At 42.2% G+C, this 24,515-nt stretch overlaps 2 protein-coding genes across 9 annotated transcripts in view; one reads left to right on the top strand and one right to left on the bottom strand.

Annotated features, from left to right (window-relative positions):
• Nucleotides 1-3,666: 3,666 nt before the first annotated feature.
• LOC135265170 (transcription termination factor 1-like) lies at nucleotides 3,667-19,210 on the bottom strand. Of its 3 annotated transcripts, none has more exons than XM_064354519.1 (11): nucleotides 19,021-19,202; nucleotides 16,305-18,033; nucleotides 14,835-14,980; nucleotides 11,887-12,072; nucleotides 10,673-10,748; nucleotides 10,300-10,424; nucleotides 9,078-9,273; nucleotides 7,790-7,879; nucleotides 7,024-7,089; nucleotides 4,544-4,629; nucleotides 3,667-4,377 (listed from the first exon to the last, which is right to left on the bottom strand). In XM_064354519.1, exons 2-11 carry the CDS (start codon nucleotides 18,020-18,022, stop codon nucleotides 4,232-4,234), a joined length of 2,835 nt encoding a protein of 944 aa, XP_064210589.1. In that variant the 5' UTR covers nucleotides 18,023-18,033; nucleotides 19,021-19,202; the 3' UTR covers nucleotides 3,667-4,231. The 3 variants fall into 3 exon arrangements, with proteins under 3 accessions (XP_064210589.1, XP_064210590.1, XP_064210591.1); XM_064354520.1 differs by lacking the exon at nucleotides 19,021-19,202 and adding an exon at nucleotides 18,823-18,999; XM_064354521.1 differs by lacking the exons at nucleotides 3,667-4,377; nucleotides 4,544-4,629; nucleotides 7,024-7,089; nucleotides 7,790-7,879 and having other exon boundaries at nucleotides 9,103-9,273; nucleotides 10,284-10,424; nucleotides 19,021-19,210.
• Nucleotides 19,064-24,515, top strand: part of cfap77 (cilia and flagella associated protein 77) — a 43,835-nt gene continuing 38,383 nt past the window's right edge. For 2 of the 6 annotated variants that reach the window (XM_064354527.1, XM_064354522.1), the window contains exons 1-2: nucleotides 19,064-19,151; nucleotides 21,377-21,506. In XM_064354527.1, coding sequence (XP_064210597.1) covers nucleotides 21,444-21,506 — 63 coding nt within the window. In that variant the 5' untranslated portion in view covers nucleotides 19,064-19,151; nucleotides 21,377-21,443. Of the gene's footprint in view, nucleotides 19,162-19,872; nucleotides 20,126-21,059; nucleotides 21,085-21,376; nucleotides 21,507-24,515 lie in introns of those variants that run through there. The other 4 variants (XM_064354525.1, XM_064354524.1, XM_064354523.1 and 1 more) reach the window with 4 other exon arrangements.

The raw sequence follows: 24,515 nt of genomic DNA, 5'->3' as shown, positions 1-24,515 counted from the left end.
GTTACACCAGTTCTGTCAGGAGGAATGGGAAAAAAATTCCGGCAAAGTATTGTGAGAAGCTTGTGGAAGGCTACCCCAAGAGATTGATTCAACTTAAGCAATTAAAAGGCCAAATGCTAACAAAGTGTATGCAAACTTTTGACCCACTGAAAATTTTTGATGTAGTACATTGTAAGAGTAATTTTCTGATTGACAGTATATGTGTGTTAACATAGAGACCATCACGTGATTAAATGTATCCTTTATTACTGTCTTGATTACTGTTATACCATATATCCCAATATAAATGATTAGAAATAAACTCTTTAGAGCAAATAGTTTCAGATCAAGTGTTTTAACCTTTGCATAGTCTGTTCTGAGTTCTGGAAAGTGAGAAGGCTGAGAGCTGGTCAGTAAACAAAAAGATAAACAACCAAGGCCTGTCATAAACAAACAGGTTGTCCCATCCTCCAGACATTGGGGGGCCTGGTGGATAACACTGCACCCTGGAGGATTTATTGTAAGGTCAACCTTATCAGAAGACTAAATAAATCTAGAAGACCAAGGTTGTCAGATGGGGTGTCCACTACTAAGGAGGGTAGAAGATTAATTAGGGCAGAGGGCAATTGTTTGCGTGAGAAGGAGAAAACATGCCTCCTGTGCATAGTGGAAAGTCACTGAGATTGTGGATATAAGGAACGGCCTATGCATCTGTAACTTCAGAGAGTTTTGTGAGTACTCTCTCATTCTTTTTTCTCCTTGCAAGTTGAATAAAAGTCTTATTTATCATTGAAAGTGCTGTGACACTGTTATTGGGGAACGATCTCACCTCTGGGTATGTGGGGATGGGAAACGGTAATTTCCCTGACATTTCTTGGCATAGTCGGCAGGATCGCTAATTTGCTTTTTCCCTTCTGCAGGGTAACCTCAAAGGCTGAGACGCGGAAAGACTATGTACACTGCCAGGGGTTATAACCCCTTGAACTGAAAACCCGCCCCAAGAAGGGACTGTAAGCAGTCGCCTGCGAGGAAGAATGACGGTATCCGGTCCGGGTCGGGGAAGCTCATGTGAGGGGTGACCAATACGCGATCCTAAGAACATACCGAGGTGAGACCACAGCACGTCTGTTCAGCGAGGACGGTATTCCTCCTTTATGGTTAAAAGGGGACAGTATTCCTCTTTTTTGGTTTATGAGGGTGGTATCCCTCGAATGGACGGTATTCCTCTTTTATGGTTTAACCCTGTATTCAGGACGTTCAGGACGACCCAGATAGGAAGACTCAGATGGGGCCTGTTATAGCTTGTCTGACAGGGGGGGCCGACGGGTCCATTAACTCAGAGACAAAGTCTCAAAGAAACGGGTAATTTAAACCACTGAATAGTTCGAACTGAATGCATCGGTAAGTGCATGAAATAAATATAAGAATTAGTAATAGTGTGGACAAATAATTCTAACATGCAGGGACATATAAAAAGGGATTTTTTATGCATTAAGATAAAAATAAGGTACAGACTGGTGGTAGGATAAACTTACAGCCGTGGGTTCGAAGAATTCGAAGGGTTCAAAGGTCCAGGACTCTTACGGGTCCAATAAAAATCATGCATGACGAATATCGGTCAGCAGCCACGCACCAGTGTAATGAACGGGAAAAATTAGGATTCCCTAAAAAGGGCAGTTTTAGCACAAATCAGATTGAACTCTTAAGGAACAGATTGCAGGAAAATGAGACTAAATATAAGAAAAATTAAAATATATGGAAACCCGACTGGGGTGCAGTAGTTTTATGGACAAAAGAAACAACTTTAAGGCAGGAGAAACAGACTAAGGGGGGAGACGGAGATAAGATAAGCTGAGAAAAAACCGTCACTTTTAGATTCAGTGCTACCTCCTTCTCCGCATTCCGGCAGCCCTTTGTATCCAAGTTCAGCACAACTCGCCAGCATACACCAAATTGACTTGGACCTGGACTGCCCTGCGTGTCCACCGCCCTATCACAACCACCCGCCGGCTCCACGACAACCCTCCGCACCTGGTGCTCAGGCAGAGTTCCAGCTCTGACCCACGCTGACCCCAACCCCAACCCCCCACCAGTGGGACAACAACCGGCCCAGGTCAAGCACCAGCCCTGGTAAGCTTTATGCCTAGTCCTGCCTCCTCCCCAGATTCCAGCGTCGCTGACCCAGTCAGGGGCGCCCCCAGTAGCCGCGAGCCCCCGCCCGTTCCGTCCAGCAGCCCGTCGCGCACCAGAAGCGCCACCCAGTACAGCATGCCTGGAGGGAAGGCCGAGCCACAGCTCCCTATGCTGGAGTGCCCGAATCCCCAAGCAGGACAGGACGGTCAGGACCCGACGGTTCTGGTGTATCGTCCCAGGAAGCTAGTGGAGTTGGCTGCCGTGTGCGAGGACCTGCCAGATCCAACTGAGGTGGGGGGGGGGGGGGGGTAAGTTCATGGAGGCTCTGAGGGGCCTCATTGCCACTTGTCGGCCAACTGCTGGTGAATTACAGACTGTAATGGCTAAAAATCTCAAATTAAGGTGGGGCAGTGTGAGGGGAGATCTGAATCCGGGATGTCCATACAGCCCTAGCCCTAATAGCGAGTACGCTAAACAGGTAGACGAATTACAACTCACACAGCGGAATGGAGAAGCCTGAAAACGACACCGATATCAGCCCACACGAGACCCAGCTGACCCACTGCTTCCTGGACGGCCTGCGTGAAGAGCTGACTGCAGCAACCAAGTCCTCCTGCGTCGGCTGGAAAACCCAGCGGCTGAAAGAGGTCCTCCGCCATGCTGTTCACCGCGACGAGGAAGCTCTCAAAAAACATCAAAAAGAAGACTGAGAAACTGAGCGCCCAGCTACAGACGGCACAGCTCCAGGCCTTCCAGGGAGCCCAGGGGAGCCGGGGACAGCAGGGGCAGCAACAACAGCAGCAGGGGGGTCGCGGTAGAGGACGTAAACGCGGCCGAGGTCAAGGGGCTGGACAAAGGCCCCACTCTATGGTAGGCCCCAACGTCTGCTACAATTGTGGACAACAAGGACATTGGCTCCATAATTGCCCACACCCCAAGACCAACCAAGCTACCGGGGGCTGGGACACGGCCCCACAAGGGAATGTGACTTTCCAAAACCCTGGTGGCCAACCTGGATTTGGTGGCTGGATACAGGCCCCACACCCGGGGAGCCAGCCGGGAATACAAGAACAATTTTTAAAAAAGAAAGAAAAAAAAGAAGGTGGGCGGGGGAAGAGGACACGCATGCTGAAGGTGGTGAGTCTGCAGTTTTTCTATATCGAACGGCCCCTAAATCTGGCCGTTACGTACGCAAAAGCTGAAATAGGCTAAATCTCTCTCTTTGCTATTATTTTGAAATGACCTCTTATGAAAATAAAGTAGATACCCTAATTGACTTAACACAGGAAATGGTAACAGGAAATGTCTGGGGTTGTAAAAAATTGAGTTTGAATGTCTTTAGCCTAGGTGTATGTAAACTTTTGGCCTCAACTGTATGTGAGGGGGGGTCTTTGGCGAAAGAAAGTTTGATAACCCCCGCTCTAGACCATACAAAGAATATTGAGTAGCCTTAAAATGGCAGAAAAGTTATCAAAAAATAAGCATGCGATTCAACAGTTTGGTTTTGCCCACATTCAAGCGACACAGACAAGAAATCACACATACAACATAACGTAACAAGAGGAAATATAAGGCAGCTTTTAATTTTCATTCAACTGTAATAGCTTTCACTTTAATGCCAAAATAAAAAGATGGATTATATCACGCGTACAAAAAATAAATTAAATCTTCAACCTATGTATAAACTAGACAGAAACATACCACTATTCCTCAAAAGGTCTCTGGCAATTACACTGAAGACACACTCCTCATAACAACCTACATCTGAGTCCTACTGGTTTGAAAGTAGTAAGAATTCCATCTTACCGCACAGTGAAAACAGACAGAGTCCCACCGTCTATGCATTTAGCGGTTTATCCAAATGGTAATGTGAACACATCATATCAAGCTTTACACTCATTTGGGGAAAAGTATAAAAATTTCTGGTATTAAAAATGGCAAAAATATGGAATTAAAATCTGTAAACCAAAATCTTTTCTACAAATGAAAACACATACAAATTCCCATTTTATGGCTAAACCTAATCCATCCAAGATTCAGCACAGAAAAGTACAGAAATCTCTCTATATACACTTTTTGATGCACTTCAGGCGTACACGTCTTCATGTCTCTCCAATTGTTAAATGTCACTGAAGATCTTGGAGAGGAGGAAGCTCTCCTGTTGATTGCTCACGTCTTCCATCTCTCTCTCAGGTTCATCTGTATGGAGCTGCAGCTTCTCCTCCAGCTGTGGCAAGGCTTTCTCATAAAGGAAGTCAATGATTTCTGAACAGACAGAACAAATTCCAAGTCAGTTTGGATGAGGCTGCATGGTAACATGCAATCATGCAATAACCAGCAAACAATAAAAATAACGAGCAGCTTGCTGAGACTGTGACATGCCTCTAATAATGCAGTGCACTTGGACATATAGGCTTAGGCACAAACTTACCACCAAACGAATAAGCTTGCCACCGGGGAACCCATTTGGTCTTCAGTCTGTGGAACTTTGTTTGCACATAGTGGGGCGTAACATCCCTTCAGGAAATGAAGAGGAAAAACCAAGGTCAAAGGAAATCACACCCAAACCTGACAGTCTTGGGGGGGGGGGGTGGCCTTACAAGTGCTGGGTAAAGTAAATGCCTGGACAAAGTTTTTGGCTAGAAAGGCCAATCTGCTTGACAGGGAAAGCCTTAGACTACTTGCTAACAGACTAGTACAGTGCCATTTTGATTGTGCTAGTGTAGCCTGGTTTGGGGGGGCCGTCAGTTTCATTAAAGAAGAAACTACAGGTGTCACAGAATAAGCTGATGAGGGTTGTGATGGGCCTAGGCCCTCGTGATCATGTTTGGAGGCCATATTCAAGAGCTCAACTGGTTACCAGTTGAGGCCAGAGTAGCCCAGCTTAGGCTCAACATGGTGCACAAAATAGTCAATCACAGGGCCCCCAAATATCTTAGCAACTATTTTCCTAGTGTTAGGGAATCACACAGCCACAGAACCAAAAAAGGTCACAAAGGTCAAGGTCAAATCAAGGGTAAGGACAAATATAAAGATGAGATGTATATCTGTCAAATGGGTTAATTTGTGGAATAGTTGTGACAAGGAATTAAGAATGTGTAGTTCACTTTTCAAATTTAAAAAAATGTTTAAAATTAATGTGGTAAACAAATATAAAACAGAGTTATGATCATTATTGTGTATGAAACGTTTGGAACTTTTCTTTTTGTTTCTGTTCTGTTTTTGTATAGCCTAAACCTAGTAGTGAAAGGGTTGACTATTAGAATATGTTATGTAAAAACATAACATCGCAGCAGTAAACCGGGCATGCAGATTCTTCCTAAATAACATCCGCAGAATCCGCCCCTTTCTCACCACCTACTCAACCCAGCTCCTGGTCTAAGCAATGGTTCTATCCCGCCTGGACTACTGCAACTCTCTTCTGGCTGGACTACCGGCATCTGCCACCAGACCCCTGCAACTCATTCAGAATGCTGAGGCTCGTCTGGTCTTCAACCTCCCCAGACACTCCCACGTCACTCCCCTGCTCACTACCCTCCACTGGCTGCCTGTTACAGCTGGCATCAAATCAAAACATTGGTCCTAGCATACCAGGCAGTCAAGGGATCAGCCCCAGCATACCTCCACAAGATATTCAAACCCTACATGCCAGCCAGATCCCTCCGTTCTGCTACCTCAGGACGCCTAGCACCTCCCCCTCTTCGCACCTGCACTTCCAGAACACGTCTCCTGTCTGTTCTGGCCCCACGGTGGTGGAATAACCTCCCTGTGGAGGTCAGAACAGCTGAGACACTGACCCATTTCAAACAACGACTGAAGACTCACCTCTTCAGGCTGCACCTCTCCCCATCCCTACCCCCCTGTAAATAACTGTAAGCTTAGGGTTGTAACTAGGCAGCTGTTTCGTAGGTGACTTAGGTGCATTAACTGTCTTAACTACTGCTTGTATTTTTTCCATAGATTGCGTTGTTGCCGTTCTCGTTGTGTTAGTGTTAATCAGTTTAACCTTCAGGGTCCAAGTTGAACTATGCGGTTGTTCCCTGCACTTGGACCGGTACTTCTCTCTAGGGGTTTCGTCATACTTGTTCCTGGTTATGGTTATACACTTTGTTGTACGTCGCTCTGGATAAGAGCGTCTGCCAAATGCCTGTAATGTAATGTAATGTAAAAAGGGTCGGTATAATAAGCTACACCTTTTCGGTCAATATTTTTTGTTTTCCTTTGAATTTAATTTAATGCCTAATTGTTATTTATTTATTTCTATGTGCATTCTTTTTGGAAAATTGTTAATAAGGACCAAAATAAATTACTACTACTACTACTAGATATCAAAGCATTTCAGGGGTTAGTCTTGTAAACATACACAAAAACTGAAATAGTATTTAAAAACTTCATAAAGTGAACAACCCATTTAAAAATATAAACAATAATGCAATTTCTAAATCACAGCACATTAGCACAAAATTAGTGCAACCCCGGTTTTCACAAGACTTTAAAGCAGGTGGCTAACTAACTGAGGGCGATATAGCTCAGGAGGTAAGACCGATTGTCTGGCAGTCGGAGGGTTGCCGGTTCAAACCCCGCCCTGGGCATGTCGAAGTGTCCTTGAGCAAGACACCTAACCCCTAACCTCTAACTGCTCTGGCGAATGAGAGGCATCAATTGTAAAGCGCTTTGGATAAAAGCGCTATATAAATGCAGTCCATTTACCATTTACCATTTAACTGGTACAGCACTACATGTGAGGGTGCACTTCAGGGACATTCAGGGCACTAGGTTTCTGAGGCTTCAAACCTTCTCTCTAACAGCCAAGAGCACCATTTTACAAAACAGGAAGATTATTTCTTGTTTAAGCCGAGATCAACCTTCCCTGTGTGAAAATGTTGGTATGTGCATCTAAGTGTACACTACCCAAAAACTTTGGTGAGGTCCTCCCAGTTGATGTCTGCTGCATCTTCAATTTCCAGCTCATACAACCTGAAAAGGGAGAATAACAGCAGACTGATGTTACCGATGCCTTACGGTAGCAGTAGTTTTATTTGCCCATCACAAAAAGCAAGTTTACGCCGAATACGATCCTGATGTGCAAGGTGCATACAGAAAGATGACCATAGAACAGAGAAAACCATGCAAATCCACCTGAAACCAGGAGGGGAAAAATGTATTTACATTTTTTGACGGTAAAGTAAGAATACTGTCGGATATATTTATTTTATTTCTATTGAATGTCCCATGTAGTGCAGGTTTCAGCATAGTAGAATATATGGCCCAGTTTTAGGAGGATATCACATTTACATTGTAACTGAGCTCTGAGAAAACTTACATTACCCAGCCCTGGAAATATTATACCCGTATCTAGGTGAGAAGTGTAATGTGTTGTACAATACTCATGATCTCATTCATCACGTTACAGTTTTTGTATCCGTGTCCAATGTTGCTCTGCTTTAATGATCTAGAGTTCAGCACGTAGTTGGCCGTAATGTCCCTGGGGAAGCTTGGGCAGACGCAACTATGACACCTCTACTCAACCGGGCTCCAGCGGTCTGCAGTCTTCACGAGATCTAATCCCTGTAAAACCTACAGCCCGAGGAATGGACTGGCCCTGACTAGTCTCATCTCTGCAAAGGTGAATGCTACATTCAGAACAGATCTACATTTTTCACGTGAGTATACTTACGTTCTAATGAGCCTGACTGTGTTCGCAGATGAATCACAGCCAGGGTTCTGCTCTGTTGCCTCGGCCATCCTTTTTTTCAGAATAGTCATCCTCCAAAAATAAAAAAGAAAACATTTTAACTTTGGATTTCTGTGACAAAACATCAGTTGGCCACCAGGTAATGAAATAAACATCAGGGACAAGTTTAGGGGCTAGTGGCTCGTGGACTCAGAAGATGGACTGTGGACCCGTGGACTCGGGTGGGAGGGGTTGCAAGACGCCCTGCTGCCGCAGAGCGGAGTGGTCGAGCAGGCACATAGAATTGAGTCATGTCCTGCAAGTAGATGGGACAGCCCCATCTACTTGCAGACATGACTCATTCTATGTGCCTGCTCGACCACTCCGCTCTGCGGCAGCAGGGCGTCTTGCAACCCTCCCACCCGCCCAAAGGATCACAGAGCTTCTCCACCCTAGCCCCAGTGGTGGAACGAACTCCCGTCCCTCTCCGAACCTTCCCCTCACTACCTCTTCCGCCGTGGCCTGAAGACTCATCTCTTCAGACTATACCTAGAATAACCACCACCACGTTGTATATTATATATATAAAAAAAAAAAAAAAAAACCTTTTTCCTGTCACTTGTTACATGTTGCCCCATCCCTGCACTTCTTGGTAAATTGTATTCGTCCTGATAATGTAGCTTATTCTTCTGCCTAGTTTGGCTTTGCAGATGTTAGACCAGGATAGTGTTCATTGTTCTCGGCTAGAAATAGCTGTACAAACTAAGTAATTGTACCTTACTGAACCCGTGTTCAGCAGTTGTCTACGATCATGAAAATGCACTTTTGTACGTCGCTTTGGATAAAAGCGTCTGCCAAATGAATGTAATGTAATGTAATGACTGCATGTATGCTCGCCGGCAGCAGGGCGGGGCATGTAGTCCACCCCCAAGACAGGGGCGAAACCAGTAGGATGGGAGGGCCAGGACAAACAAAAAAATAGCTGAGAGCCATGTTTTTGCATACATGCATGAATACATTGGTTGGTCAAATACACAACTGCCACTGTAAGTGACTCCCTAATCAAATCAGTCTCAGTATATCGTGCTACACATATCCTATGTGAAGTCACTGTGGATAAGGGCATCTTCTAAAATGATTAACAGGTAGTGTGAATAACACTTTAATAAAGTACAATGTATTTGATAAATGACTATTTAGATCTCTGTGGTTCAGTCCAAATGAAGGAGCTTTGACTGTTTTGGTCTTGCAGAGGCATGGTTCAGTCGCCCTGACCCGGCCCAGTTCTCACCACTTTGCCCTGCACTTGTCCCAGCTGCGGGTGCCCACTCTTTGGGCCACTTTGGTCCAGGGCAGGTTGCGGTAGAGCTGGTCCCTCCTGATGGTGGGGCCGTCAGCTCCGGGTTCGGCCAGCGCGAACAGGTGGTCCCTGAGGGCCCCCTCCAGGCTCTGCATCTCGTCTTCAGTCCAACGGCCTTTGTTCACGGCTGGGAGACACACACACACAAACACACACACACACAGCAGGTCAGAGCACCACCCAAGAGATTCCAAAGTGTACCATTGCAAACAAAAGGGACGCAAGGAACTGGAACAACATTGCTGCAATGTGCACGGGTGCAAGAGGCCCCAGCACATTACATTTCATTTGGCATTTTATCCAAAACAACATACAGTAAGTGCACACCAAAGGTTATTGGAACAACTACATTACATTACAGGCATTTAGCAGACGCTCTTATCCAGAGCGACTTACACAACTTTCACATAGCATTATACATTGTATCCATTTATACAGCTGGATATATACTGAAGAAATTTCGGTTAAGTACCTTGCTCAAGGGTACAACGGAAGTGTCCTACCCGGGAATCGAACCTACGACCTTTTAGTTACAAGCCCAGTTCCTTACCCACTGTGCTACAGAACACAGGTCTGATAAAGTACGATTCTCATTAATTATCAGTTATCCACAAACATGAACAAATCTCCATGTTAACAAGATCCGCGGCACCACACTTAAAACTTTGCTGAGAATTCACAGAAATGACTGGATCTCTCTCGCCCTCATTTGTTCTCTGCATCATCACCACTTCCCTCGCATTGACCACGTAAAGCAAATGTATTATTTTCCCATTCTCACAGAAACCAATGTCAACCAATATATAATGGAAATGTAGAGCAGTGGGTAGGGACTGTAGTGTTGTACATTCAAAGCACTGATAGGACACCAGCTGTTGCACCTCTGAGGGAGGTACTTGAGCTTCAGAGACCGCTGTGTGAATAATGCACATACATTTCCATGACATTTAGGCATCTCAAAATTTTACCGATTACATTTTTGCAATCCATTTGTTCAGCTCCATGAGTCAACCCCAGAGAGGGGCATCTCAGCAAATACAAAACAATATGTAGCACATGCAAGAATCAGGGATGTTTTGCATCCAGAAAACTGCCTGGGTTGCATTTGTGTGTGGATGCTTTGAACAAAGGCGGCACCTGCTGGACAACGCACACAGCTGCGAGTAGCGCTTCTCCAAGGCGTGGCTGCTGCGGCCAGTTATCTCGGCAATCTTCATCCAGTTGTTGCCATGCAACGTGTACAGCTTCTGCAGTGAATTAACTTCGTCATCTGTGAACCTGGGGGCAGGGATAACAAGATATTACACCAGCATAGGCTGTGCTCAAAAATGCATTCTTACATCATTACCTAGGCTGACAAATCTGAGAGGGGCACACACCCAATCAGAGTACACCTGGGCTCATTCACTCCTGTGTCAGACCACAGTAGAACATTTTAACCAATGCTACAAGTGCAGTCTGCAGCTGCAACTCATGAATTCATGACAAAACATAAGTAGCAGCAGTTCATTACCTAGTTTGCTTACCTTCCCATCTTGTTGAAGTCAAATAGCTTCCTGCCTTTGCTGTATATGTCATGCCAGGGCCTACAGATCCCATCAGCTGTAATGGGACAATTAGAATTAGAAGAATTAAAATAAAGGGGCACAGCCTATTTTGGTTTGTTTTTAGAAATACATTTTTTCAGGCTTAGAGTGGCTGATCCTTAAGCCATTGTTCCAGTGGGTGACGTGCAACTGGTGGCAGAACAAGCCCCAAAGACAGAGGGATCTGATCAGCTGCAGAGACTGTATTATCCTCAGGCTGAGTTCGAAGAGGGAGAGGAAGGGTCCTTTCGGGTAGAATTTTACAGAAAATCGATGTGCACTCACTGGGTATTCAAAAATGTTTTTTTATTGAATTCAATTTGTGCATGGACCTCAATCCACCAAATGCTAGCATCATTAGCATTACTGTCCAAAAACAAGACCAGGTTAAAACCTAGTATATGGCTGGACCTAACACACGTGATCCGGCCGACCAATGATGTAACTTCACAACTTGGCCGACTAATGGTGTAACTTCATCACTCAGTCAGTCAGTCACTCATAGACATTCGCGTTTGTAGGGCTGGCCCCGCTGTTGCAGTCCAGCCAATAATGAGCTCTTGAACCTCCCGATCACTTGCTCAAAATTGCATGCCAAAATGACCACCCAATCACCCAATAACATGCTATAGCGACATTTTATCTAATACTGGTTTTGCACATTCGATTGCAAAAACATTTTCAAGAAGTGGTTGTTCGGCCTGTGTTTAAAAAGGTCTGCTTTCCTAATACATTTCAAAGCTATTAAAGCATCACACAAAATGAAATGCATGTTCAATGTCAAAAATAGATTAGAAGGTTAGAAAAACTGATTAAAAATTGCCGGCGATAAATTTTGGCTTGCAATTTTGAGAAAGCTGCCAAAGCTTCTAGACACTGATCTTAGCTGTTGGTGGATGCAGGTTTTTGTAGGCAGTACATTTTCTAAAAAATCTTTTGAGTGAGTAGTACACCATCGAGAAAAGCACAAATGATTTACATCCTCTAGGTGAACCATCACTTTAAGAGTGATCCTAATTTACCTCTCCAAAGGTCATTCCGAGAACTCATGCAAAAACAGGTTGATAAAATGTTCGAAATTTCCAGTCAGGTTGCAGTGGTCAGAGTAAGTATTCAAATCCGTACACGAGCTGAGGTCAGGCCGAGGTACTCACACATTCGTAAATGGAACTTGTACTCCCTTTTCATCTTGACTATGTGGGACATTTCCTCTGGGAAACGCGAGGGGAAGAAAAGCTTAGTGCCGCTGTCAATCCCTGTCAAGGCCAGGAAGTCCTCAACGTTCTTCACCAGCTTCGTCACTTCCTCATTACTGTATCTTCCATGTCTCAGGCTAACACCTGCACATAATCAAAACACACCATTTAATAAATCTCTTTACATAGAAATGTGCAGCAAAAATGTCTTGTAATAGTCTCATTCAGAAGTTCTCACCCCTCATCCTTGGGGGCCACAGAGTCTGCTGGTTTTTGTTCTCACCTTAATATCAGTACCCTGCATTAACTATAATCACAGACAGCTACGCCCCTTCAGGACCAGGGTTGAGAATTCCTGGTTTCAAGTAAGCATTCTAATTTCTTTTTTTGGTTTCATGGGGCTCAATATATCTAACTCCTACCTCAATTTTGAATGTCCAATAGTCTGCAAGCACAGCCGTGTTCATGCTGCTAGCCCCACTGCTGATTCTGGGAGTGTGTAGATGGTTCTCCACCAAAACATGTGGTGTCGCCACCTGCCTCCTTACACACCGCTGACTACAGTTAAGCTTGAGTCAGAGTTGACTGCAATTTATGGGCACCCGATAGACCGGCAGGGGTCACCAGACAAGAACACGGAGCCCTGTCTGACTAAACCCTGCCACCCATAGGACGATGTGCCAAGCACCACAGATGCAGGGCACGCTATTGTATTTGTAAACGTTATCAGGGAGCCAAGCAACGAGGCTGCTGGTACCTTATTGTATTTGTAAGACTTACTATCGTATCTTCCAACGTTTCGCTCATTTCTGGCCAGCATGTTCGATAACATTTTACGAATCCTTTCACGGTGGTCGAAGGTGGTGTCCATTACAGAACAAGTGATTTTGGCAGCGACTGGACAGTTGGTGGCACTATACCACTCAACTGAAAATATAAACTTTGAAAGGGCCTAACTCCTGCACCACTCCTCACAAAGAACAACTTTGCCATTTTGACCAAAAAGGTGCATCTGGGTAGATCTTCTACCATTTTATATCAATTATAAAATATCTTAAAAACATAATCTACAATGTTTGACCAATTTGCACAAAACCGAGTATACTTCATATACTCACAAATATCTTTAAAAGTATATAAATGAAGTTGCTATACTTGGAAATGAGCCTGCAGGGAGAAAAAATAATTTGCATGTGGACATGGCTATTTGTAAGAAAGCTAATAAATCCCAAAAGGCTTGACATAAGAGATTAAACTTTTTTTTTTTTAATTCAATAAAAATCTGTTTTCATTTTGACGTGACAAATCTGCTACCCTGACTAATTGTCACAGTACGGATATGTGTACATATTATTTAGTCACTGCCATCTTGAACAGGCAGCCTTTTAGGATTTTGTTTGTTCATTATGTCACTTTTCTGACTTTCACCTCGCCGAAGTGCATGCAATTTGGAACAGTGATAGGCGGTACCTTCAAACCAATACTCATCAAAGTTGGTGCCGATTGGCCACATGGTGATGCAATAGCATCCAACTGAATTTCCACAAATGAAACAATCCTGTTCTGTTTCACTTAGGGACCAGTAACTAACATCCAAAGATCCCACTTTACATACAAAATTTGCCTCAAGAACCCATTAGCCTAGGATTATGGATTTACAGCCATTTTTAATAAATTAAAAAACACTTATGGCATCTCCACTTAGTTTAAATTGCATGAAACATTAACTATAGCATGTGATCATAAATATCTTTTTCAACAGTTACAAAAATGAAGTTACTATGCTTAAATACATGCTTGCAGTAATCCAATGAATTTGCATGTGGGCACGACTTTTTACCAAGAGGCTAATAAATCCCAGACAGTAAAACACAAAGAGATGAAACATGGTAAGTACATTAACAACTCCACCCTCAGGACAGCCCTAAAAAAACCAGACTGATTAAACCACAAGGTGGCACAACAGAGCTAAAAACGAGAATTTAAAAACAAGAATTTACAACAAAAAATAAAAAACAAATGTTTTGTAGACATTTAAAACTTTCTCATGTTGACCAAGGACCACATTAGAAATGTGCATATGCATGTTTTTTTCACATTTGAATATGCATTTGTGAATTTGAGTGTGTGGCCCCCTTAATTCCTACTTGCAGCTGTATTTTATTTATTGACAATGCTTTGGCAGGGGTGGTGCAGTGGGAAGCGGGTATGACTGTGTGAGTGAATGGTGTGTGCGCCCTGCGACAGACTGGCAACCTGTCCAGGGTGCATTCCTGCCTCTCACCCAGTGCATGCTGGGATAGGCTCCAGCACCCCCCATGACCCTGAACAGGATAAGCAGGTATAAATAACAGATGGATGGATGGATGGTTGGTTGGACAATGCCTTTCTGAAGGCCATTTGCAATTAAACAGTTTCTTACCTGTTCCTTGCTCCAAAGAAATATTTAGCTAATATTTTCAAAACATAAATAACATTATGTCTGCCTAATAAGCTGCCAATTTCCTTTTCTTTTTTTTTTTTACAGATGATGTCCCCAGTCGTTTGACAAACTCACATCTGTCACTTCTCAGATATGAAAAGCTAGTCTATTATCTTGTTTTGGGTTTTGCTCTGAATAAACCAGAGACAACTGTCTAACAAAATATTACATTTTGTGCAAAACATTTTACATACATCAGTGTGCAGTTAACCAGATAGGCATTGTTTCACTCCGCCTAATATTTTCTTAGTCATTAAAGCGATTATTATACAATAACAGTTGTTTTTACATATATGTAAGCTATTTTTTCCCCATAAATGCATGTCCTGGGCGTAAGGCAAGAAACACTGACTCTTAGCAAGTATAAAATCAATACTTAAAAAATAACATACACATCTGTAAGCTTGGCATGAGTCTCTCTTACCTGCTTTTTTAAACTCCCTGAATCGTAGCAAGTCATACTTCATGAGGTGGACCAATGTATGCGCAGATTTCTTCTCAACATTTGGAATAAATTCTTTCAGTTCATCTATGTACTCCATCCTCTTGAGCTCCCAGTCATCCCCGCTCCTTTGGAATGATGTGAGCCAAAGAAACAGCAGTGTCAGAACTAGCGATTATGAACTAGGGACAGGTGCTAACACAAAAACCCAACAACTACACAACATATCCATGTATGTGGACACCCTTTCTAATTATTTGTTTCGGCTATGTCAGCCACACCCATTGCTAACAGGTGCATAAAATAAAGCATGTAGCCATGCAACCTCCATTGACAAACATTGGCAGTAGAATACTGAAGAACTCAGAGACTTTAAACGTGGCACTGTCATAGGATGCCACTTTTCCAACAAGTCAGTTTGTCAAATTTCTGACTTGCTAGACTACAGCTTCCCTAGTTTTTCAGGGTTTGGGCTAGGCCCCTTCGTTCCAGTGAAGGGAAATCTTTATGCTACAGCATACAATTACATTCTAGAGAATTGTGGGCTTCCAACTTTGTGGCAACAGTTTGGGGAAGGCACTTTGCTGTTTCAGCATGACAATGCCACTGTGCACAAAGCAAGGTTCATTGAGTAATGGTTTGCAGAGTTTGGTGGGGAAGAATTGGACTGGCCTGCACAGAGCCCTGACCTCAACACAATCAAACACCTTTGGGATGAATTGGAATGCCGACTGCAAGCCAGGCCTTATGTCCAACATCAGTGCCCAACCTCACTAATGCTCTTGTGGCTGAATGGAAGAGCAGCTATGTTCCAAAATCTAGTGGAAAGCCTTCCCAGAAAAGCGGAGGCTGTTACAGCAGCAAAGGGGGGGTCCAACTCTATAGATGTTCAGGTGTCCACATACACTACATTTCCCAAAGTATCTCAAACTGATGCATGCATGCAAGAGAAAGCAATTTTCAAAACAATTTATATCAACAGCTATATTTTCAAATAGTGTCCACCTGTGCACACCACAACACATATTTTTAAAAAGCATTAAGATGGTCTTAAGATTGTTCCTGGAAACTACATATTTCTATTGTGTTTTTTACTCATAACTTTTTTCTTTCTTTTCCCCCCCTTTTCCCCAAAATCAAGAATCTTTGAGGACAATGGCATTTATTTTGGCTGAAGTACGTCAATTTGAGCTCATTGTGTAGAACAACTGTCAAGTCTGTTCAAGAGTTTTAAAATAGCATGGCATTCCTGTTAGCCAGGCCTAAAAGGAATGAGTCTGCTGAAAATAGTTTGAATCTAATGTAGCACAGTAAATGTACCAAGAAACGAAAGGTATGGTCACATAGTTCTTATTGAGCTATAGAGTGAAGCGCATTATTGTAAAGAGGTAACTTGTTTGCTTGCTACAGCATAACATAATGAGCCAAAGTCATGGGAATTTTTACACTCACTGTTCAATGTCCAGGGTGTTTACAGCCGGCTTGTCCTCAAAAATCTCTGTCTGGGTTTCATCATTCTTCATTCCAGCATTCCATTCTTTTTGATCACTGCTTTTCCCCCCACTCTTGTTCTTAACCCTCGTCCTCACCAGTGGGATCTTCTTTGAGATCCTTCCTTGCCTGGAGGCTTTTGCACCGTCCTTCACACCAGTGCGGAAGCTTGATTCAGTTTGGTCACGTTTGCGGTTTATCATACTCCTCTTCCTATTCTTCACCAGCGGGAGTTCCTCATCATTTTGGGAGGATTTATTACCGTTCTTAATTTCACTCTGGATGCTCAGCTCAGTTTTCTCACTGTTGCCGTTTCTCTTCTTCTTCTTCTCTCGCAGTATCCCCAATGGGATCTGCTCTGGTATTTCTTCTCTCTGCTTGGAGGTTTCTGAGTCATCCTCAATTTCACCCTGGACATTTGACTCAGTTTGGCCACAGCTGCTTTCTCTCTTTTTTTTCCTCTTCTTCGTTTCCTGGAGGATCTCCTTTGGGGTCTGCTCTGGGACCTCCACTTCCTGCTGGGAGGATTCTGTACCATCCTCAGTTTCTCCATGGATACTCAATTCAGTTTGATCACTGCTGCGATTTCCCTTCTTCCTCTTCTTTTTTTGTGGGATCTCCACTTCCTGCTGGGAGGATTCTGTACCATCCTCAGTTTCTCCATGGATACTCAATTCAGTTTGATCACAGCTGTGATTTCCCTTCTTTTTCTTTTTTTGTGGGATTTCCACTTCCTGCTGGGAGGATTCTCTACCATCCTCAGTTTCTCCATGAATACTCAATTCAGTTTGATCACAGCTGCGATTTCCCTTCTTTTTTTTCTTTTTTTGAGGGATCTCCTCTTCCTGCTGGTAGGCTTCTGTACCATCCTCAGTTTTACACTGGATGCTCAACTCAGATTTGTCACTGCTCTTTTCTTTCTTCTTCTTTTTTTTCTTCCTCTCCTGGAGGACCTTCTGTACGGTCGGCTCAGAGACATGCCCTTCTGCCGTGTATACTTCCGCACCATCACCGGCACCAGCCACAGTTTCACACTGAGCCCTCACCTCTGATTGGTCACAGCTGCTTTTGGTCTTCTTCCTCTCCTTTAGAATGTGTTCCTCCAGCTCAAAAGTTTCCAACCCATTTACCTCCTTCCCATGTTCTATTTGCTTGTTTTTCTTCTCCTTCCCTTTCACTTCTGTAGAAACACCACAGTCTTCAGCCTGATGCTTGTGTTCTTTTTTCTTTTTCTTCTTTTTCCTTTCCATTCCCTGTTCCTGATCCACACTCAGTTCCTGCTCAGTCATTTCGGCAGTCTCCAGCATCACATCTGCACCATCCATCATATGCCTTTTATGTTTCTTCTTTTTGTGTTTCTTCTCTTCCTTCCTTTCCTTGCCCTGATCCTGATCCACACTCAGTTCTTGCACAGTCACTTCAGCAGTCTCCAGCATCACATCTGCACCATCAATCATATGCCTCTTATGTTTCTTCTTTTTGTGTTTCTTCTCTTCCTTCCTTTCCTTGACCTGTTGGTTCTGGTGACCTGTTGTCAGGTTAGCCTCAGGCGCGTCCATGAACAGCAGCGGAGAATCAGTGTTTATCTGCAGGACAGTAACAGACATGCTATTCCTCTTCGATTGATTCTCTTTTGGGACCTCCAATGTGTTCTTCCAGTCAGGTTTGTGCTTTTTCATAACTTTGAAATCTAGAATAAAAATGGAATGGCTTTGTTGATTTCAACAGTGACTTTTGAAAGAAATAACTGCTCAACAGTATTATATATATATATATATGTATGTATATATATGCATACACACACACACACACCGGCCACTTTATAGGTACACCTGTTCAACTGCTCATTAACTCAAATATCTAATCAGCCAATCACATGGCAGCAACTCAATGCATTTAGGCATGTACACATTCCAGATTATGGTCAAGACAATCTGCTGAAGTTCAAACCGAGCATCAGAATGAGGAAGAAAGGTGATTTAAGTGACTTTGAACGTGGCATGGTTGTTGGTGCCAGACGGGCTGGTTTGAGTATTTCAGAAACTGCTGATCTTCTACTGGGATTTTCACGCACAACCATCTCTAGGTTTACAGAGAAGGGTTCGATTTTGGAAATCCTACCAGACAGCGAGCACTATAGCTTTCAATCTACTGTTACTGCTTTAAAGCTAACCAGTGCTTCATAATAAATACAGAAAGTCTGCTGTATATGTTTACAGTTAAATGCAAACAAAGTTAGCTAGTTATCAATAGCTCGTTAAACAGTAATTTAGCAACGTAGCTCTATCTAGCACTCACAGCTAACTAACTAGTAACAAGCTGACGAAAAAGAAAATCATGAAATGCTTAAGATTCAGAAAGAGTGATCGTTTACATCGAAACTGATTCAGTGTTGTTTTCAAAATGATCTTGCTATGCCGGCTTTTAATGTTGTTTACCAGATAGCTAGTTAGCAAGCCACCTAGCTAACATTACCCACCAAGTTGCGCATCTTGAAAACGTGTGCTCCATGTGATTACATGGACAACACGCCCGATATCTTGAGCGAAAAGGGGCCATGGACATAACTTGGAACGTAAAAAGCTTCAACGACATTACCAATAATAATTGGTAACCAATAAAAATAACACATTATTTTACTGCCACTTTTAAAACAAAAGCAATGTGTTTTTTTTACCTGTTATGAAAAATGTTCCGCCATTGAAGCTCGTACAGGAAGTAAAATATACGTTTTCAGGGTCAGCCGGAGGTTGTGAGTTGCTATGGAAACGGACACAAGCTGACGATAGTGCATGAACAGTACTTCAGGTAAACTTTGGTAATAACGCATTTTATGGTTGCGTACTACTCTAGCAAAACATATGAATGCCGAATATACGAATATAAACAGCTCCCCTGACTACCTCAGCGATCCATAGCGTTGGCTGCTTTGTTTTAACAAGCTGAAGCTAGCCTGGAATGTTCTCTCTGGTTTTCATTTAACAATGAATTCGAAATGTGCTTTATGTTCTATAGACGAGGTGCTGTCGTTATGCGTTATGTTAGCTAAATACACGTGGTACCTTCGTGCACTTCATTAAAAGTAGGCCAATGTTCTGTTACGCGTTAATAAAAATACGGCATTAAGACACCCACATGTCTCCTTAACTACTACTAAATCCACGAAAAAATGTAGTCTACCATTGTAGTCAGAGTCTGACTTGACTTTACTGTGTGTGGACATTAATAGAATGAGTAGCCTCTGGTCCCTAGCACTCTGTCAAGTGGGCGGTGAACCAGACAGAGTTGTCTCTATCTTATCCTCTGGCTACAGTACCTGATTTCTTACAGGAACTTTAATAACATATGCTGCGAATAGGCTACCTTCGTTACCAACATTGAGTAGAACGTAGAATTATTTGGTACTCGATTCTGAATGATTCCGGAGTTAGGGAACTGGAAGCAATCTATCTCCAAGTATCTACCATAGACTGGTATCTACCCACCTCCCACGTTTAGCGTCTGTCTCATTTCCATAACAACGGAGCATACCAGCAGGATAAGGGGAAGTCACAAATATCAGTGACGGTTAATTCATTATAAAAATCAAACGGGACGGTCTTTATTGAAGAGAAAATGTGTCGATAAATAGTATTTCTTAAGTAATAGAATTATTTAAACGTTAACATTACAAACCTTCAAAATAAAGGTAAGGATATGTTTCGTTATAACCCCTTCGAGCAGTTAAAGGGCTTCCGTGCGTCGCTGTATTTGCCAGCATAAGATACGCTTGTGTAACCCTGGTAAGTTTTCTTTAACTTCATTTAAACTTCGTCATAAGGCATAGAATGCCACAACAATTGTATTGTATATTTTGTTGTCAGTTAAACGTGGTCCACGACTCGTTCAATGCAAAAGCAGGTTGTCTACGAATCAAGCACCAATGCCTTCCCGTTCACAACTTAGACTGTAAAAAAACGATAGTAGCCTACACGAACTGTTGCTCGCAAAATAAATATATAGCGAATAGGTATGTGATTGATTTTGCTCACATATTTTGGTCATACACATGAATTTAGAAATAGGCTACTGAGGGCAAAAAAAACCCATTGAATACATGTGTAATATTTAAGGTAAAAATAAATGAAAACTGTACTATGTTTTGTTAGGAAATCGACCCGTGGGAATCTGTAATAAAGATTTCCATTCGTTTAGGATTATTAGAGTTATAGCCATTAATCACATTACCAGAAACTGGCTGACAGGAAGGGACCATACAACCGCAAAGCAACGAAAAGAAGCAGTACAGGAAGCAGAAATCTATAAAACAGAAAAAATATTTATAAGAACTAGGAACCAGGCTCAATTGCTTAAATGGAAAGAGTATAAAAACAATTTTGATTCTTTAAAAATGTATGTGGAGTCTTATGTATGTTCTTATGTATTCAGTCTTGGTTTGCTTCACATTTTTGTATGTGTGTTGTTTTTTTGTTTTTTTTTGGGGGGGGGGGGGGGTGATGATGTCAATGAGCATATTGCATATGATCATTGTGATACAATCACATAATATTTATACATTTGATAGGTTGACATGATATGAATGTGATGTTATAGTTGTATTTCCTTAGATCAGTGTGCATACTGTTCTGAGATCGCATACCTGTCGGTTTCACTCCCCTAACAAGTGACCTTTCACGCTAACTCTTGTTGAACTGAAATGAAAACCTACAGGATCTCAGATATACTGATCTCCAGGAACAGGGTTGGTTAACACTGCTTTAGATGGCCATATATCAACACCTGTTTTTAATCGCAACAAATAAATAAATAACTAAATAAATAAATACAGCTTTTCTATTGCCACGTATGTGGAGATGGTTGACTGGATGTTAGCAAACAGTCCATTATAAGGGTGCAGTGTTTGAACACCTTCATTACACATAAATATCCCACCTAATGGGCTGACAACACATCTGTGTGTTTCCAAAAAAGACTGGTGCCTATTGCAGCTTGCACTTCTGCTTATTAGTTTTCTTATCCCTCTTCTTCTCTAGGCTAGCATCCAACTGAAGCTCTTCTCCCACAATTCCTTGAGGTCCGATTACACTGGAAAAGAGGGGAATGGAGGCTGCTCAGATCGGAGTGGTCAGGGACTCCATGCTGGCTAATCCTCTTTTAATTAGGGTAAGGAGCAAGGATGCAGGGCTACCTCTGGATTAGTCACAGTACATTGACAAAGCACCAAGCTGAGACAAGTGCACAGCATTGGCCACTGTTGGCCTGGTAGGGATAATATCACTTTCTCAACCATGAAAGAATCCTTTTCCTTTGCTTTCCCTCTCAGTGGTTTTATGGTTTTTCCAGTATAGTTAGGCTGTGTGGCCTCAAATTACCATGCAGGATAAGTAACAGAAATAGCTCAGCAAAAGCCTGTTTTCACCCATTGTTTCTATCGTCAAAATGTCAAATTATATTCTCCAGTGGGAATTATTTATTAGAACTGAAACTAGAAAAAGTTGGCTTGTCTCAGGCTACCTTTGAGTTCTTAAAATTGAATTATAAAGTACAAAAAGTGTAAATAAAATAGTGTTGTCAACCTGAAAGTAACATTTCAGATTCATATAATTATGTAAACAGAAAGTTTCTGAACATAGTAGAGTTTATTCCCTATATTTCACAGGAATGTTTATTCTTTGGATCAAAAATCATTTGTTGACATCACAGATTTCAATAGAAGTCCCCTGATTTTGATGGGGTAACATGACTTTTCCCTAGTGACTGCTGTGCTGTGTTCTATCAATGTAAAAGAGTTTCAAATTGTTTTTAACTCAAATAATTGATTGAAGTGTGTAACGTGAGCTAGCTAAGTAGCATTTCAGCTATAATGGGATGGTAAGATCCTAGATTTGGTGCTTTTTTGAAAACAACACTAAATTGGTTTTAGATGAAAATGATCACACTTAGCATGGCGGTATGTTTGCTCCCAACAACTAGATATTGACACCTTCCTTCATAATATCTCATACATCAACATTCCATCCACGTTCAGCTGCACTATAGCTATTTACCTAACAAAGCAGAAAGGACACAGCGACATAGTGGCCACATAGGGAGGCTAAATTCTCACACTTTGCATTACTTGCATAAAAAATCATTTAGCTTCCAAGTTTTTGTTAGCTTCTTTATGTAATTGACACAAAAACAGAAAGTCACTTACAGCCAAATGCAACAAAGTTTAATTGACAGCTATAGGAGTGAGTGACTGAGTAAAGGGTAGTGGTATTGTAATGTAGATACTCTTAATTATTTTTATTACTGAAGTTGTGCACTACTGTGTGGTGTTTGAAATTCAGAAGTTCTCCCACCAGCTGATGTATGGACAAACTATCATTATGATATTTTCTGGCAAAACATTTTTGCGTTGTTTCGAATCCAGGAGAGCCATTATGCATTAATTAGACGTTGGTGAACGTCTAATCAGTGAAACATAGCCCACTGAAGTGTTGCTTTTATATTTATTGTGCAAAAGCAGTACTGTGAGACACTGGCATGTGTGCCTTGAAGTATTCTGTATTACCTGGGTTTTAAACGGGGAGGCAACCCCCCCCCCCCCCTCCCAGTCTGTGATCTTTGTAAAAAACTATTTTTAAATATAACGCTTTTTAACTTATGATGGCGGTCCCCTGGGTGCCTTTGAGCCTGGGTGGGCATACAGGACCAGCAGAGGTTGAAAAACCCCTGCTGTATTACGTGATGATTTTTTAAACATGCTTTTACTAATAAGTAAATTACCTGCATATTATGCCCTCTCAAAGCTGTGTGTATGCTGCAGACGCGTGAATTGACATTACAGTTATATATGTCAGGTGAGACAACATTGAACATTAATGACACTTGTCACTTTGCATCATACGGCAATGCTTCCTAAGCTGTGAATTATACTGGCTTTGCTCAAAAATCATTACTGTAATTCAAATGAAATATAGCCTATGGCCAAGGCTCACTGGTTTTGAAATCTGTCACGATTTATGAAGGGGGACATTTGTAGGAAAGTAAAGATTTAGTTTAACTGACAGATTGAAAGTACTGTGATGTAAATGTGGGATATGTATTATTCATGGCATGCATAGCTGCTTCATATGGCTTTTGGGTTAATCTATCTTCAGTGAACATTGAATGTACCTATTCAGGAACAATTAACCACTCATTAGATGTTGTGATTAAAGTTGCAACATATCCACCATACACAAACAGCCCTCAGGACTGGGAAACACTGTAGAATTATGGAGGTGATTTTAAAAATTTGGTCAGTCAAGCTTAAAAACTGTAAGTTGAGAAAATTCCCAAATTATTATCCAGTATAGAATAATAAAAGTCAGAAAGAATAATAGTAGCTAAATATGAAAAAATCAAATATGTTTTATATCGCTAACTGTTCAGACTGCAAATTGAGAATTCTCTTGAATGTTCACATTTTCAACAGTAGAGGACAGTGTTGTTCTCTGACAGAACACTAACCAAGTGGAAATGTTCCCAGTGCTGCGCAAAGTTTGTCAAATAATATAATTATTCACCTGAAGAGAAGAAAATGAACTAGACACCGTATTATGACATTAAAAATACACTATATTACCAAAAGAATCTGGACACCTCTTGGTCTGGGGCTGTTTTTCATGGTCTTAATGCTGCAGCATACAATGACATTAGATGATTCTGTGCTTTCCCAACTTTCTGCGGAAGGCCCTTTCCTGTTTCAACATGACAGTGCCCCCGGTGCAAACTGCAAGGTCCATGTAGAAATGGTTTTGTCGAGAACATTGTTAAAGAACTTTTATTGCCTGCGCAGAGCCCTGACCTCAACCCCACCCAACACCTTTGGGATCAATTGGAAAGCCAACTGCAAGCCAGGCCTAATCTCCAAATCAGTGCCCAACCCCTTTAATGCTCTTCTGGCTGAAAGGAAGCAAATCCCTGCAGCAGTGCTCCAACATCTAGTATAAAGCCTTCCCAGAAGAGTGGAGGTTGGTTGCCATCATAGCAGCAAAGCGTGGACCAACTCCATATTGATGCTCATCATTTTGGATGTCAGGTGTCCACATACATTTGGGCATTTAGTGTAGCATGATTACCTGCTCATTCTCACACTCTGCATTGACTGGACAAGATTAGGATCAGAATATTCATTTGTGGCTG

This window comes from Anguilla rostrata, chromosome 10, assembly GCF_018555375.3.
Source record: "Anguilla rostrata isolate EN2019 chromosome 10, ASM1855537v3, whole genome shotgun sequence".
In the NCBI taxonomy this organism is placed as follows: Eukaryota; Metazoa; Chordata; class Actinopteri; order Anguilliformes; family Anguillidae; genus Anguilla; species Anguilla rostrata.
The sequence above is the reverse complement of the archived record's forward strand: the minus strand, read 5'-3'. Positions and strand labels throughout refer to the sequence as shown.